Source organism: Theobroma cacao, chromosome 10 (genome assembly GCF_000208745.1).
Source record: "Theobroma cacao cultivar B97-61/B2 chromosome 10, Criollo_cocoa_genome_V2, whole genome shotgun sequence".
Classification (NCBI taxonomy): Eukaryota; Viridiplantae; Streptophyta; class Magnoliopsida; order Malvales; family Malvaceae; genus Theobroma; species Theobroma cacao.
Window position 1 is genome coordinate 4,836,358 of NC_030859.1, and position 14,007 is coordinate 4,850,364.

Genomic DNA, 14,007 nt, shown 5'->3' on the forward strand with positions numbered 1-14,007 from the left:
CTAAAAGTTTATACATATAAAATAAAATTATAAAAGGAAACCTTTACCAGCAGTAAGTAATAAAACAAATAACAGGGTTGCAAAGAAGGATAAAAGCTTCATGACTTGGAATTGCTGAAGACATACAAACTTTGGCTGAATGGTAATTTTGCCTTCTATTAGAAGAATTGTGATGGTACGGCTTGGATATTTTTGCCTGCTCATGCTTTAAGAGTAAAATTAAACAAGGATAGCAAAGGTTATGTGGTTTCTGTAACTGAGACATACATCGGTGGTGAAGATGAGCAATTGAGGTCTAAATTAAGTAGCCAAATGTAGCATGGCATCACATGGAAAAAGAACCCTTGAGAACCACCCTTCTTCATGGCATCCAACCACCATTAAGCTGCACTGTACATGTTATGTGGAGCCTGACTGTTGTGCAGTCTGCAAGAAACTCAAAAACAAGGTAACGGTGCTTGATGTAAGATTGTATAAAAACTTTATAAAAAAGGTTTACAGACAGCAAGGAAACACCAACTCACCAGCATCTCATGGTCTCCCATAATCTCATCTATCAACTCAGCTACTGGTTTATCAGCACTATTGGGAACAAGAGCAGCAAAAACAGCAGGCTCTAATCCTGCATATATCCAAGGGAATAATGCCTTTCATGTCCATCACAGAATGGACAACTATTAGAGCTTGCACCACAATCATTCAACCAACACAAAAGTCCTTATACTTTATAGTGTTACAAAAAGGAGAGGGGCAAATCGATAAACAGATGGAGGGAGAACATTGCCTCAACTTCAGCAGGTTGAAAATGCACATGTTCTTTTTCCAAAATGGATTCCAACTATTTATAACTTTACATAAGTTTATTCAAAAATTTTATAACGGTTGATTCCAATTAGAGGTCAAGTTGTTTCAACTGCAACTTTAGGCTAAGAAAGTTTTAGATACCAGTTTCTGGAAAAGCGTCAATGAACATCATCATCTCCTCCCCACTAAGACCAGAGAAAAAACAGATCCGTGGAAGTGACTTTGAAATCTGCAGGATGCAATATAGTAACTACATTTAAACATGAATAGCTAGAATTTAACCGGACAAAAATGAACCTCTAATGTGCTAACCATTTCATCCAGAAACTAATTAAGTACTACTATCTTTCCTTCCAATAGACAAAGCAGCATTATAGTTTCAGGTAATCTGAACCAAATTAATCTGTTAAAAGAACATGGAATCTGCTGCTTCTGAGAACAAACAACAAACTAAAAAAGCATAATAATAATAACACACAGAGTAACTCCTAAAGTACTAGAATACAAATTGAACAAAGAAATCAACTATAAGATTGCAAGATGAAGTAGATTATTGAAAATTTTCAAAGAGAAAACAAAAAAGGATTTATTGTGAAGATCGAGTTGCTTTCTATTCAAAGATGACAAAACCATTCAATTTCCTTGAGATAGCTAACCATTCTGACCAAATAGCATAAGCTGATATGCTGGGGCTAACATTATATCTACCAACATTTTCCTTCACTGGCAAGCCCATTGAGCTATAAAAGTGGTCCAAATAGGGGTCCTCCACTTATTAAATTCATGCTAAATTAATTCTATGGACTGTTAGGTCCAGTTTTCCAACCATTATGACCTAAAAGCTTTAGCTGATAAGTTAAGAGTAAACTAAATTATGTCTCCTGACAGCCTCCAATATATGGAATTCCCAATGAGCTTTCCAAAAGCTCATTCGATTCATCATAAACATGTTAACTCCCATATTTCTAATAGAAACTTTGTTGAGCCTTATATTGCCAGCAGAAAATGGTAACCAGTAAACAGGATAAGATGGTGAACAAGAAAAATGACTTGAGAGTAAACTAAGAAATCAACCTTCACTTCTTCCAAATTAGGTTGCCTTGTATTCACAGCTTCCCAAAGTGAACGAGTAATCATGTCTTCAGTACAATAAATAATCTGAACATTTAAGCACTCAAATGAGAAAAGGTATATTGCAACATGTTTGAATACAGAAGATCAATATTTCCCTCTGATATGTAAAGTAGCTATCATAACATTAGTTTCCCGGAAGGCTGGAACTGATACCAACAGCAAGAAGGGAGATCCTAATTTTCCCTCTCACATGAAACACAATGGAAACATGAGATTTTTTCCAATAAAAGTAGTTCAAATGGATATAGGTCTAAAGATACACCCTTTAACATATGGGGGTAAATGAAAAAAATCCCATATCAAAAGCTTCTGCCCTCCCCAATCTTGTTAATGAAAACTTGAAACAACAAAAGCCATGCTAATAAATCAATCCCAAGGAAATGAAAAACAGGAAAAATAATCTGAATAATGCCGTATTTTGTGAGGAGAATAGCATTAGTACTGTACGTGATTAAGGCAAGGGCAGAAATTTTCTTTGAGAAAGTTAAGGAACATAACAAAATACACAATTTCTTTTCGAAAAATCTTCTTTCATCAGGCTCTTTCATTTTTTTTTTCCCTTTTTGCATCATTAGAGAAAAACGTAAAGAAAAGAAATAAAGTATTACCTCCAAGAATTCACCATCCATTTCTTTTAAAAACTGTCGTATCTGTTATAAAAGACATACAGAGTTGCAAGATAAGTAAGGGCATCATTCTAAGAATTAGTCCAACACACACACGCACGCAAAGCTGCATACTCTTGTGATTCATCTTGAATAATAATTATTGAGAGATGAGACAGTGATTCATCTTGTGCTTACAAATGTAACTAGTACAGATTAGAAAGTGAGACAATCCAATTTCACTTTAGCCAATCTCTCAAATGAAGAAAATGAAAAGGATGTATACCCAACACCTTTCCCTCCTCACAGCTGAGCTGCTTTGGCATAGCCAAGTTGGCAACCAGACCATCTCTAAGAAAGAGGTCCTAAATTAAAATTCCACCTTCCTCAAACTGAAAAAGAGGGGGAAAAACTGCGCGCCCTCCTCCCCCCCCCNGCGCCGCCCTCCCTCCCCCCCCCCCCCCCCCCCTCCTCTCGATTTCCCTTTGTCCCCTTCACTTATTGATATAAAGGAAGGGAAAAAAGAATCATGAACACCCTAATAAAAGTTTGCACACAAGAAAGGAGGTGCATGCAACGACCTATATTCTTCACCAAGGACATGTAAGCTCTATTGAGCTCTCGAAAGAACATACTACAGATAATCAAATTTAGGATAAATTGTTCATCTGCTACAGAAAGAGAAGTAAAAGTTGCCAAACATTACCTTCTCTACCTCTTCAACTTCAAATCCAAGCAACAATAAAGCCTACAAAATAAACAAAATTTAAAAATCTCAAATGTCATGTGGGTTCAGACTATGTATATATGTTTATGGTTCCTCATGAGAATGATTATTGTTTGATACTTTTAATGCAAAGATTGTTCTCTGTAATAAGTTCTACTACAGATTCAAAGTGCAAGAACTTGCATCATTTATCTACAATCATTTTGTTAAATAGCATGATAATTTAAACAGAATTTAGCTGGCGGTATTTGAAACAGGTAAGAAACTAACCGGAACTTACAGGTGGACCATATGTGGGATCATCAGCATTTAGAGGAACAAATTTCAAATCCTCAACTAATTCACTGGGAAGTCCTGAAAAATATGAACATGTTAGGAGTATATCAACACAAAGTCACAAACACACTGAAGACAAACTCTTAAGGACAAGAAATTTCCATGGAAATGAACAAAATAAATAGAATTGGTTCAATAACATCAGTGACAAGCCCTTTAAAAGGCCTCAAATTACTAAAGATTATCTGAATTTTACCTCAAAGATAATAATCTCAAATTGGTATTTCTGAACAGATTTGAATCTATAAAAGAAATCTGATGTGACTTGCAAAAATTAGGACTTCATTTAAGCCCACACAAACCAAAGAGTATTCTAATTTCAAAATTCACCAGAGCAACACAAACACAAATAAGTCCTCTTTGAGAGAAAGCGCAGCCCAGGAAACCACCAAAGCAGTAATGTTGGACATAATTTCCTACATGTAACTCTTACATGGTCCAGAATTCAAAATCTTCAACTTGTTTATCCATTTCACTTTAACTTAATTGGGCACTCTGTTTTTTACTCTAAACTACTCTTCATCCAAAAATGACTACTTTTTTTCTTTTTCATGGAACCAAAAACATGATAACATGAGCTAAATGCATCACATAGTAAATGAGTAAAGCTACACCTTTCAACATATACATAGAATAAAAGCATTGACAAATTAGCTGATAATTAACAGCAATACAACATATGAAAATTCAACAACCTTAACACTCAAACCAATAGTAACCCACCAACCAAATATCCATTTTACACCGAAAGAGTAAAGCTTTAAGAAGTTTTATTACAATTAAGGGACATTAACTTCAAAGGGTAAGCATACCTTCAGCTGATGCTCTTGTCAGTCCTCTGGGTTGCTTGAGCTTCTTCTTGTGATGACATGCAGCATTCTTAGCTGACAATGAAGAAACTACTGAACTATGTGAAACTGAAAAAACAGGAGGAATTAAAGAAGCTTGAGACTTCGCGAGAAGATTCTGACAGAACCCAACACTAAAAGCCATTTTTCAATTCTTTCGAAGCTGAAAAACTTTGGTTTTCTGTTATCTTGATAAAGTTGAGTTTTTTTTTTCGGTTTAAGTGTTGATAAATATTGCTGAGTGGACATAGATATTTTCCAGTGTCTAGTAGACCTATGCAGCAATTTTGATCGACCAATCACCTATTACCACGTAAATATATGAGCAATATAAATTTTAGAGCTTTGTTTATCTGTCTCTCTGTGCTTTTTTTTTTTATTTCTTAATTGCAATTTCAAGTTCAAAATAGATTTTTTTTAATTAAGGGCATGTGATTCGAATCCTATTTTTTAAATAGAGAATCAAAATAAATATTGATTCTAGTTACTTTTGTCATTTGCTTTTTACTTTAGAAATAAAATTCTACTTATGCAATCAAAGAATAAATTAAAATTAACCCTTTTTAATAGTAAAATGTATTCCTTTTAATTATTTATGCATTTTAATCAAATATTATTATTTTAATTTCTTACAGCTTTTACTTTTTTTTTTTACAATTTATCATGAACAAAAAGTAAATAGTAAAAATAATAATCAAACCAAAAATAAAAGCTAATGCTATATGGTCGACATATCTAACTACTCATAAATGGTCTAGTGATAATAAACAATAGAAGCATAGGCATTAATATACATTAAATAAATGAAAAATTCACAAAACATTCTTTTTGCCCTCAAGAGTCAATTCTTGAAAAATACTGCTTGATTTCTCTCATATTCTCCATCTTTGTTTGAGTTGATGACAAGTTTTATTGAAAAATAATCAAAGTTAAAGTAACGTTCTGCAAGTTGTGAGCATCATGTCAATAATTTTCTTAATCTTTACTAGTGATTTTTTATGAAGCCAATCTCTTATATATAATTTGAATTTCAATTATTTATAATATATATATATATATATATATATATATATGCAAGTCCTATATTTCATCCAACGCTAATTGAATTGTTTTTATCAAGTCTCTTTCATAATTAGGAAAATTAAAATTCTTCTTCCTTTGCAATGGCTATTTTTTCTTTTCTTTTTTTTTTCTTAAATAGTATTGTTCAATTGCCTTTCTAACAGATCATATCATTTAAAAATAAGTTAATGTATTAAGTTTATTTTTTTTTAATTTTTTAAACATATCATGACAATCCTCTAAACATATTTGTAAAGTTTAAAAATTAGATCAACGATGGAATAAAATAATTCATACATAAAGTAATTTAATTTATTTAATTGATGGAAAAATTTTCACTTACATCAAGATATGTATAATTTTATAACAAATTCAACTTATTACACATTTTAATCACCACAATATGAGTTGCTCAAAGCTAAGCTAATATAGCTTTTCTAATAATCTCTGTTTGCAAATCAATAATGTTAAAATACATCTCTCTTTATCTATCAAAAATAAAAAGAAAGTCTCTCTAAACTAGGTTTAGGAGAGTAGCGTCTTGTGAAAGCAAGGTGATTACCAAGGTTGTTTTTTATGCGATTGCTGGTTTTTAGTTTATTTGTTCTATTCCAGTGTTGGTAATTACGTTAAACACAACTGAGGTAGTTACTGTATTGTAGTCATGGAGGATTTGAAGGATAGATGGAAAACTTTTAGGCTATCTAAGGATAAGAATTCTCACTTAAAAATTGATAGAAAGGCTTACAAAGGATCCTTGAGTAGCCTTTTGCTTACTAGGTTCGATATGGAAGAGTAAGAAAATCAACAAGGATACGATGATTAAAACCCTAGGGAGTTTGTGGAATATTAGGGGTAGTTTGGTTGTTAAAGAAATCAAAGAACAAATCTTTTTTTTTTCACTTTTGATGATAAAGATGATCTTGAACGTATCAAAGTAAGCAGGCTATGGAGTTGATAAAAACTTGATAGTCTTAAAGGATTTTGATGCTGACTTGATGGAACCAGATGATATTGATTTTGGGACTGAGGAGTTCTGGGTTCATATTACTAGATTGCCGACTAGATTAATGTCAAAACAAACCACAATTGGATCGACAATAAGGTTGGTCGGTTTCTCAATGTAGATGGCGGAGACGATGATTTAAGAGACAAATTTCTGAGAATTAGGGTTGCCTTAAATCTATCAAAACCATTGAGAAGAGCAGTTATGATATCCATGGAGGATGGTCAACCCAAATGGATTAATGTGCAATATGAGAGACTACCAAAGTTCTGTTTTAAATGTGGCATTATTGGGCACCAGGAGCAAGAGTGTAGGAATTAGTGCTTGGATGAGAATGAAAATGAACTGCATAACCAATATGGAGTTTTCTTTATCACTCCACCACATAAAAAGAGGGCTGTACATGTATTTCATGGATCGAAGGAACAAAAGGGTGGGATTAGTAGGGGTAAATCGACTGGTGAAAATGATAATAGTAGTAAAGACAGAGGAAAGGGTACCAGATTCACTTCGAGAACACTAAGTGAGATTTAGAGTGAAGATGGAAAAGACGACAGTGAATCCTGTTGTGCTGGAAGGGACGGGAGAAAGTAGATGGAAGAAAATAATTGGAGAAATGGTGCTGCTCTGGGTGAGGAATCTTTTTTGCAAGATAGTGATGACGACAACGAGCGACAACCAAACACGGAGGATACTGATAAGAATTTGGTGTCTGGTGTCAATGAGGATAGGAGCGATATGTTAATCTCTAAGATGAAAATGGGGGTGAGCATGTCAAGGAACGTTAAACGGAAAATGAAATTGATAGTCAACCAGGAAGAGGAGGTTGTAAAGAAGTTAAAAATGGCACATGAACCAGCTTTTGAACTAGCGGTGCAAAGTGGCTAGAGGGGCCAGCACCACTTAAATAAATGAAGCTGTTATGCTGGAATTGTCGAGGGCTCGGGAACTATCGAATAATTCAATTGCTTCTCGACTATTTGAGAAGTTAAAATCCCGACATTGTTTTTCTTATGGAGACAAAGAAAAGAAATGTAGAAATGCAGAGAATTCGGGTGATGATGTGCATGGATAATTGTTTGGTTGTTGATTTTGAAGGTAGATCGGGTGGATTAGCTTTGGCATGGAACAAGATTGTCAATTAGTTCATATTCCAAAAATCATATTGACACAGTTATTATGTCTCCAAGGTGTAAATGGAGAGTGATAGGTTTTTAAGGGAGCTCGTGTGTCAAAGGAAAACAGGTTGCATGGGATTTATTGAGGCAGTTAAATACGCAAAATCAGATGGCTTGGCTTTGCATGGGAGATTTCAATGAAGTTTTTTATGCCAGTGAAAAAGAGGGAGGATTAGAACGCAATGAAGGTAGAATGCGGGAATTTCGAGAGGCTTGCTCTAATTGTGGTTTAAAAGATTTACAGCATGTTTGGTTTACTAAAAAGAATAAAATAAAAATAAAATAATCATTCAAAGAGAATAGAATAGAAGAAGAATAACTATTATATACATTGGTTCATGGGAATAGAATAGAATAGAAATTGCTATTATTACATATTTCATTGTTTGGTTGGCAGGAATCATTTTAAGAATGATTAAGGAATAATGGGTAAATGATAAAAATACATTTTATTAAAATTTAAAGATTTTTTAATTAAAAAACAAAAAAACTATGATGAAAAAAAATGCTCTTTATTAAAATTAAAGAATTTATTTTGTTAAAAGATAAAAATATTCTGAGCAATAAAATCAAAATAACTTTTACTATAATTAAATAATATTTTCACCAGAATACAAACATATTTTTATTATAATTTAATAATATTTTGTATTAGAAGCTAATTAAACATTTTATTATAATTAAATAATATTTAATATTAAAAGATAAAATATATTATTCATTAAATTTAAATAATACTAAATAATATTCTTTATTACATTTATTATATTCAAATAATAATATTAAATAATATGTTTTATAATATTTATTATAGTTAAATAATATTAACATATTAAATAATATTTAAATATTTTCATTTTCTTTTTTTCGAAAATAAAGTAAAAAATTTTGTTTATTTTGTGCTTTAAAGAGAGGAGTGAGGAAGAGAGAGAAAAAAATAGGTTTAGTATTTTTTATAAGGTAATTTTTTAAATTGTAAAAGGATATATTTATCTAATCAATTTTTTTTCTTATTCTCAATAATTTGGAATAGCCATTACCAAGGAGGGCTTTAGTAATAGCTATTCAGGCTTCTTTTTTAATAGTTATTTTTCAGAATAATCATTCTATCGAACCAAATACAGTTTTATCTCAAAAATGAGAATAAGAGAGGAATGACTATTCCATTCCCCCCAACCAACCATACCCTTAGGGTTTATAGGACTTAGGTTTACTTGGTGGAAAAATAGGAAGGCGAGTGAATATATAAGGTGCAGACTAGATCAAGCTTTGGGTAATTCTGAATGGTGTGATATGTTTCCTTCAACTCCGGTATTTAATTATGTGATGGGAGTCTCTAATCATGTGATGCAATGAATTGAATTGTTTCATCCTAGGAGGCGGACATAGAATCGAAGATGGCATTTTAAGTCGGCATGGACAAATGAGCCTGGTTGTGAGCAATTAATTTTGGATGAAATGGAGAATTGCGAAGGGAATTCAAACAGGTCTATAAATAAGTTGGATGTGATTAAGAGGAAATTAAACTGCTCAAACCAAACCCTATTAAAGAAATTCAAGGGAAAATCAAAAAGAAAAGGAGAGAGTTGCAGGTTGCTCATGAAGTGGATGGCCAATTTGTAAAAGCTAAGCAGATACAAAATGAGCTTTATGAAATGTTAAAGACTGAAGAATTGATTTGGAAGCAAAGATCTCAAGCGGAATGGTTAAGGGATGGTGACAAGAATACCAAGTTCTTTCATAGTCGTGCTTCTGAAAGACGAAGGAAGAATACAATTTGGGTTTTCAAAAAAGATAGTGGAGAACGGATAGATTCACAGGGAGAGATGCTTGATGAAGCAAGTGATGCCTTTGCAAACTTATTCTCTACCTCGTGGCCAACTCCAATAGATGATGTTTTATGGCCATACAACCGAAGGTAACAGAGGAGATGAATACACAATTGAGTGCCAACATCTCTTTTGAAGAAGTTAGAATAGCCCTTTTTCAGATGCATCCTACAAAAGCTCCAGGACCTGATGGACAACTTGCCTTGTTCTTCCAAAGATATTGGCATAAGATGGGAAAGCATATCCACAAATTTGTTGTTGAATTTTTGGAGGGTAAGGTGAATGATCTGAAGATAAATCACACTTTACTTGTGCTCATCCCAAAAATTGCCCAGCCAGAACAGGTTAGCCAATTTCGACCTATCAGTTTATGCAATGTTCCTTACAAAATTGCTTCAAAGGTGCTCACCAACAGAATTAAATCTATCCTGCCTTATATAATGGCCGAAAATTAGGGTGCATTTGTCTCTGGGAGGTTGATTTCAGATAATATTATTATGGCCCATAAAATAATTCATTATTTTCATAATAAAAGGCAAGGAGACATGGGTAAGTTTGTTTTGAAATTAGATATGAGCAAAGCCTATGACAGAGTTGAGTGCATATTTGTGCAGGAAATAATGAAGAAGATGGGGATTAATATACTTTTCGTTGAGACGATGATGAGATGCCTTACCTCAGTGACTTATTCAGTGCTGGTCAAAGGAGATCTAGGACGTAAAATTGTACCATCACAGGGACTCCGACAAGGGGACCCTTTATCTCCATATTTATTTGTAATTATTTCTGAGGCTCTTTCAAGTCTTTTGGCTATGGCTAAAGATGCAAAGGTCATCTTGGGAATCGAAATTTATCGAGAAAGTCCGAATGTTACACACCTCCTTTTTGCAGATGATAGCATGTTGTTTGGAAAAACAAAAAGATCAGAGGTGTTGGCTTTAAAAAGTATTTGTGAACGATATGCGTTAGCATCTGGTTAAAAGATTAATTGTGGTAAGTCTGCGATACTTTTCAATAGAAATACTAAAGAGGAAAATAGGGCGATGGTTTACCAGCTACTGGGTATTGATAATTGTCAATGGGAGGGCTATTATCTTGGGATGCCACTAGTAAGTGGAGGTTCTAAAAGGCAAATATTTGCGTATGTGAAAGAAAAAGTCATGAAGAGAGTGCTAAACTGGAAAAACAAGTTACTGTCGACAGCTGGACGTGAAACTTTAATTATAGTAGTGGCTCAAGCAGTGCCTAATCATGTTATGAGTTGTTTTAAGATTCCGCAGGGTATTTGCAATGAGATTGACTCTGTGATAGCTCGATTTTAGTGGGGTGGTGATGACGTGAAGCAAAAAATTAATTGGAAGAGTTGGAGGTCGATGTGCTTATTGAAATTTTTTGGTGGTTTGGGATTTCGTGACATGAACAGCTTCAATCTAGCGATGTTAGCCAAACAAGGTTGGCATTTGCAAATGCAATAACAAACACTTGCTTAAATGATACTAAAAGCAAGATATTTCCCCAAGGTTAGTTTCATGGAAGCACCAATAGGGTCCAACCCAAGCTTTGTATGGAGGAGCATTAGAGAAAGTCAAGTTGTCTTAGAAAAAGGCTTGATATGGAGAGTCGGCAATGGTAGGGATATAAGGGCTTTGAAGGACTTGTGGATACCATATGATACTCCAAGAGCTACAATGGCCTATGAGGCGAATGTAAATGCATCAACGATGTTGTCACAATTTGATGAGGAGAAGGCCATGTGGGATATTAAGAAAGTAATGAGCTATTTTCCCCCATATGAGAGCAACCTAATTCTATCAATTCCACTTAGCTGGAGGGTTCTGCCAGATAGACAAGTATGGAGCGATAATAAACATGGTGAGTATACCATTAAATCTGGATATCGCTTGTTGGTGTCGAGGCCAGTTTACTCCATGTCTGGTGCTTCGCATGGTAATTATGATGTTTTCTTGGTTAAAGCTTTGGAGTTTAAATATTCCGAGAAAATTATCTTTGTATGGAAAGCTGTGAAAGGAGCACTTCCTACAAGACAAGCTTTAAGCCAAAGAAAGGTTAATGTTGAGATAAAATGTGAATTTTGCTAGATAGCGGAGGAAAATGCATTCCATATCCTATGCTGCTGTCAGTTTGCAAAAGCAATTTGGTTGATTTCCATGTGGGGATTCAGAGATATTGAAGTTCACTATCATTCGATTTTGGACTAGCTATTTCAATTAGGAGGCAGCGTTGGTCAGGAGGACTTGGAAGAAATAGCATGTATACTATGGGCAATTTGGAAATCAAGGAACCTAAGGATTTTTAAGAAGCAACTTATGGATCCTGTACAAGTCCTTCAACTTGGCTGCGACGTGAAGAATGAGTACCTTTCTACTTCGACTAATGGATGGACGAATGGAGGAATTAGGGAGAATAATATTAGGTGCTTCTAGCCTAGAGGAAACACTTTACACGTTGACGCTGCGCTGGACCAGATTGCTCGAACAAATAGAGTGGGAGCGGGTTTTATAATCAGAGGCGCGGATGGTGACTTTCTTTTTGCAGCAGCAAAGAAATTGCAGACAATTTTAAAAGTGGAAGAAACTGAGCTGCTGTCTCTGATCTGGGCATCATCTTGCTGTGAAAAAGAAAATATTCAGGTTGCAGATATTATTGTGGACAACCAATTGATAGCAGAGTGGATTAAGATGAGGGAACTTAGGGGAACATTGGGCCATCTAAATGAAGACTAATTAGTGCTGAGGGAAAGAATTAGATGCCAATCGATTGGTTCTAGTCCAAGAGTGAACTATACGGTGGCACATTGTATTGCCCAGATTGCGCAAGGGATGGATGGGGAGCTGTTAGAGTGGAACAAGTCAGAAGAGTTGCCAATGTCTATCCGGCATGTACTGGATTGTCATAAAAATAGATTTTTGGGAACAAAGGGGTAATCTGATTGGTACTTAAGGGTGTAACACCGCATGCTAAATGAGTACTCTTTTTCCTTAGATAATAAGGTTTTTTAATGAGGTTCATTTTTATGGGGTAAGCACCAAACAGAGTGGGGATTCGTTTCTTTGTGGAGCTATAGTTTTTTTAATCAAATGTTCTCACTTTGTGTGACTGTTTGGTAAAGTAATGAAAGGCAATCTTTTCTTAAAAAAAAAAAATGTTAAAATACATAATCGGCTTTCATAACTATTGTCTAATTTCTTTTTGCATCCTTGTACTTTGTCAATAACCTTTTATGAATATCAATAACATAGTATTATTGAAATTTTATGAATATAAACTATATTCAAAAGTTTGATAGAATTTTTATTTTAAAAAAATATGCACTATAATTATGTGACAAAAAAAGTACATTTTTCTATTAATATTGTCTCATAGAAAGTGCATGGTATTAGAAATGTGATTTACATTCCCAAATTTTAAATTAGAATGCATAACATTCCTATCTTTGATATAAAGTAAATTAATATGAATATCTTTCTAATGATCAATATGAATGTGATTTTTATTATTTTGAAAAAATTACAATTATTTTTTTCCTCAATTTTATGATTTAATTTCAATTGAATTTTCATGTATCAAGTTTTCCATATTAATTTAATATTTAAAACAAAAAAAAACAACTTACGCAATCATAATTTCAATTTGCAAATAATTTCAGATTGAAAAAAGTATAAATGCAATTTACTTGTAAATAAAAATCTAGTGTCTTTGTTTGGGGAGCCCATAAACTGAGACGGGTTTCTAATTGTCCTTGCTTTGAGAATTGAGATGGGCAGCAATGCAAGAAACAGCTGCAATAATTACATGACACGTTTCAATGTCCACACAAGCGTTGTAATTATAGTGAAGAGTTGATGAGGCCTGTTTGCTGTTAGGTTTTCCTTCCAATCTTCATTCACAAGATAACGTTCAATGCTGACACAAGGACGAGGCAATAGAAACGTTGAAGCAATAGCTTCCACCTTCCAGGATACGTTCACATTCTTTGTCTATGATGGTTGCACTTAACAGGACAGACAGGACTGTCTCTCCCATAAATGCAAGATATAGTTTCGTTTTTGTGTGAATAAGCTTGCCTTTTAATCACTGTCTTTGATGTGCATTGGATTTCACGTGGCTTAACTCTCAAAATAAATAAATAAAAAGACAAGCTAATTTCCTTTTGCCTTCTTTTACTTTCTTGGTGAAAGACGTTTCATCTTCGGAAAAAAAAAGAAGATCCATCTTCTCCTTCAATATTGGGCACCGACCTACTTTTTCTTTTCTCCTTTATCCAACGCATTAAGCTCCGCAGTTTGGAAGTTACTCCTATTGTTCTGAAAATTGAGCTTTATTAGATTTACTGTCTTGACTTACAGCTGCCATGTCTCCTATTATTCATTGTGTGATGGACTTTACCACCAAACTTTTCTTTGCACCAAACCTTTACCGATCAATATGAACTTTAAATTCTCTAATAAAGTCAAAAA

General features: G+C 33.9%; 1 protein-coding gene across 2 annotated transcripts; it reads right to left on the minus strand.

Moving 5' to 3' along the window:
- On the minus strand, positions 78-4,680 carry LOC18586499. Of its 2 annotated transcripts, none has more exons than XR_001929926.1 (8): positions 4,419-4,680; positions 3,551-3,624; positions 3,250-3,291; positions 2,547-2,588; positions 1,879-1,962; positions 946-1,033; positions 525-647; positions 78-426 (listed from the first exon to the last, which is right to left on the minus strand). XR_001929926.1 is itself a non-coding variant. In XM_007009940.2 (8 exons), the coding sequence occupies exons 1-8, from the start codon at positions 4,597-4,599 to the stop codon at positions 400-402; spliced, it is 636 nt and encodes a 211-aa protein (XP_007010002.2). In that variant the 5' UTR covers positions 4,600-4,675; the 3' UTR covers positions 78-399. The 2 variants fall into 2 exon arrangements, 1 of the variants encoding a protein (XP_007010002.2); XM_007009940.2 differs by having other exon boundaries at positions 525-622; positions 4,419-4,675.

What these genes read in the sequence shown, in the direction of transcription:
- LOC18586499 (XM_007009940.2), bottom strand. Translation starts at nt 4,599, where the DNA reads ATGGCTTTTAGTGTTGGGTTCTGTCAGAATCTTCTCGCGAAGTCTCAA. An exon ending in ATCCCACATATGGTCCACCT is followed by an intron (nt 3,292 to 3,550) that starts GTAAGTTCCGGT and finishes TTTATTTTGTAG; the next exon opens with GCTTTATTGTTGCTTGGATT. An exon ending in TGGATGGTGAATTCTTGGAG is followed by an intron (nt 1,963 to 2,546) that starts GTAATACTTTAT and finishes TTAAATGTTCAG; the next exon opens with ATTATTTATTGTACTGAAGA.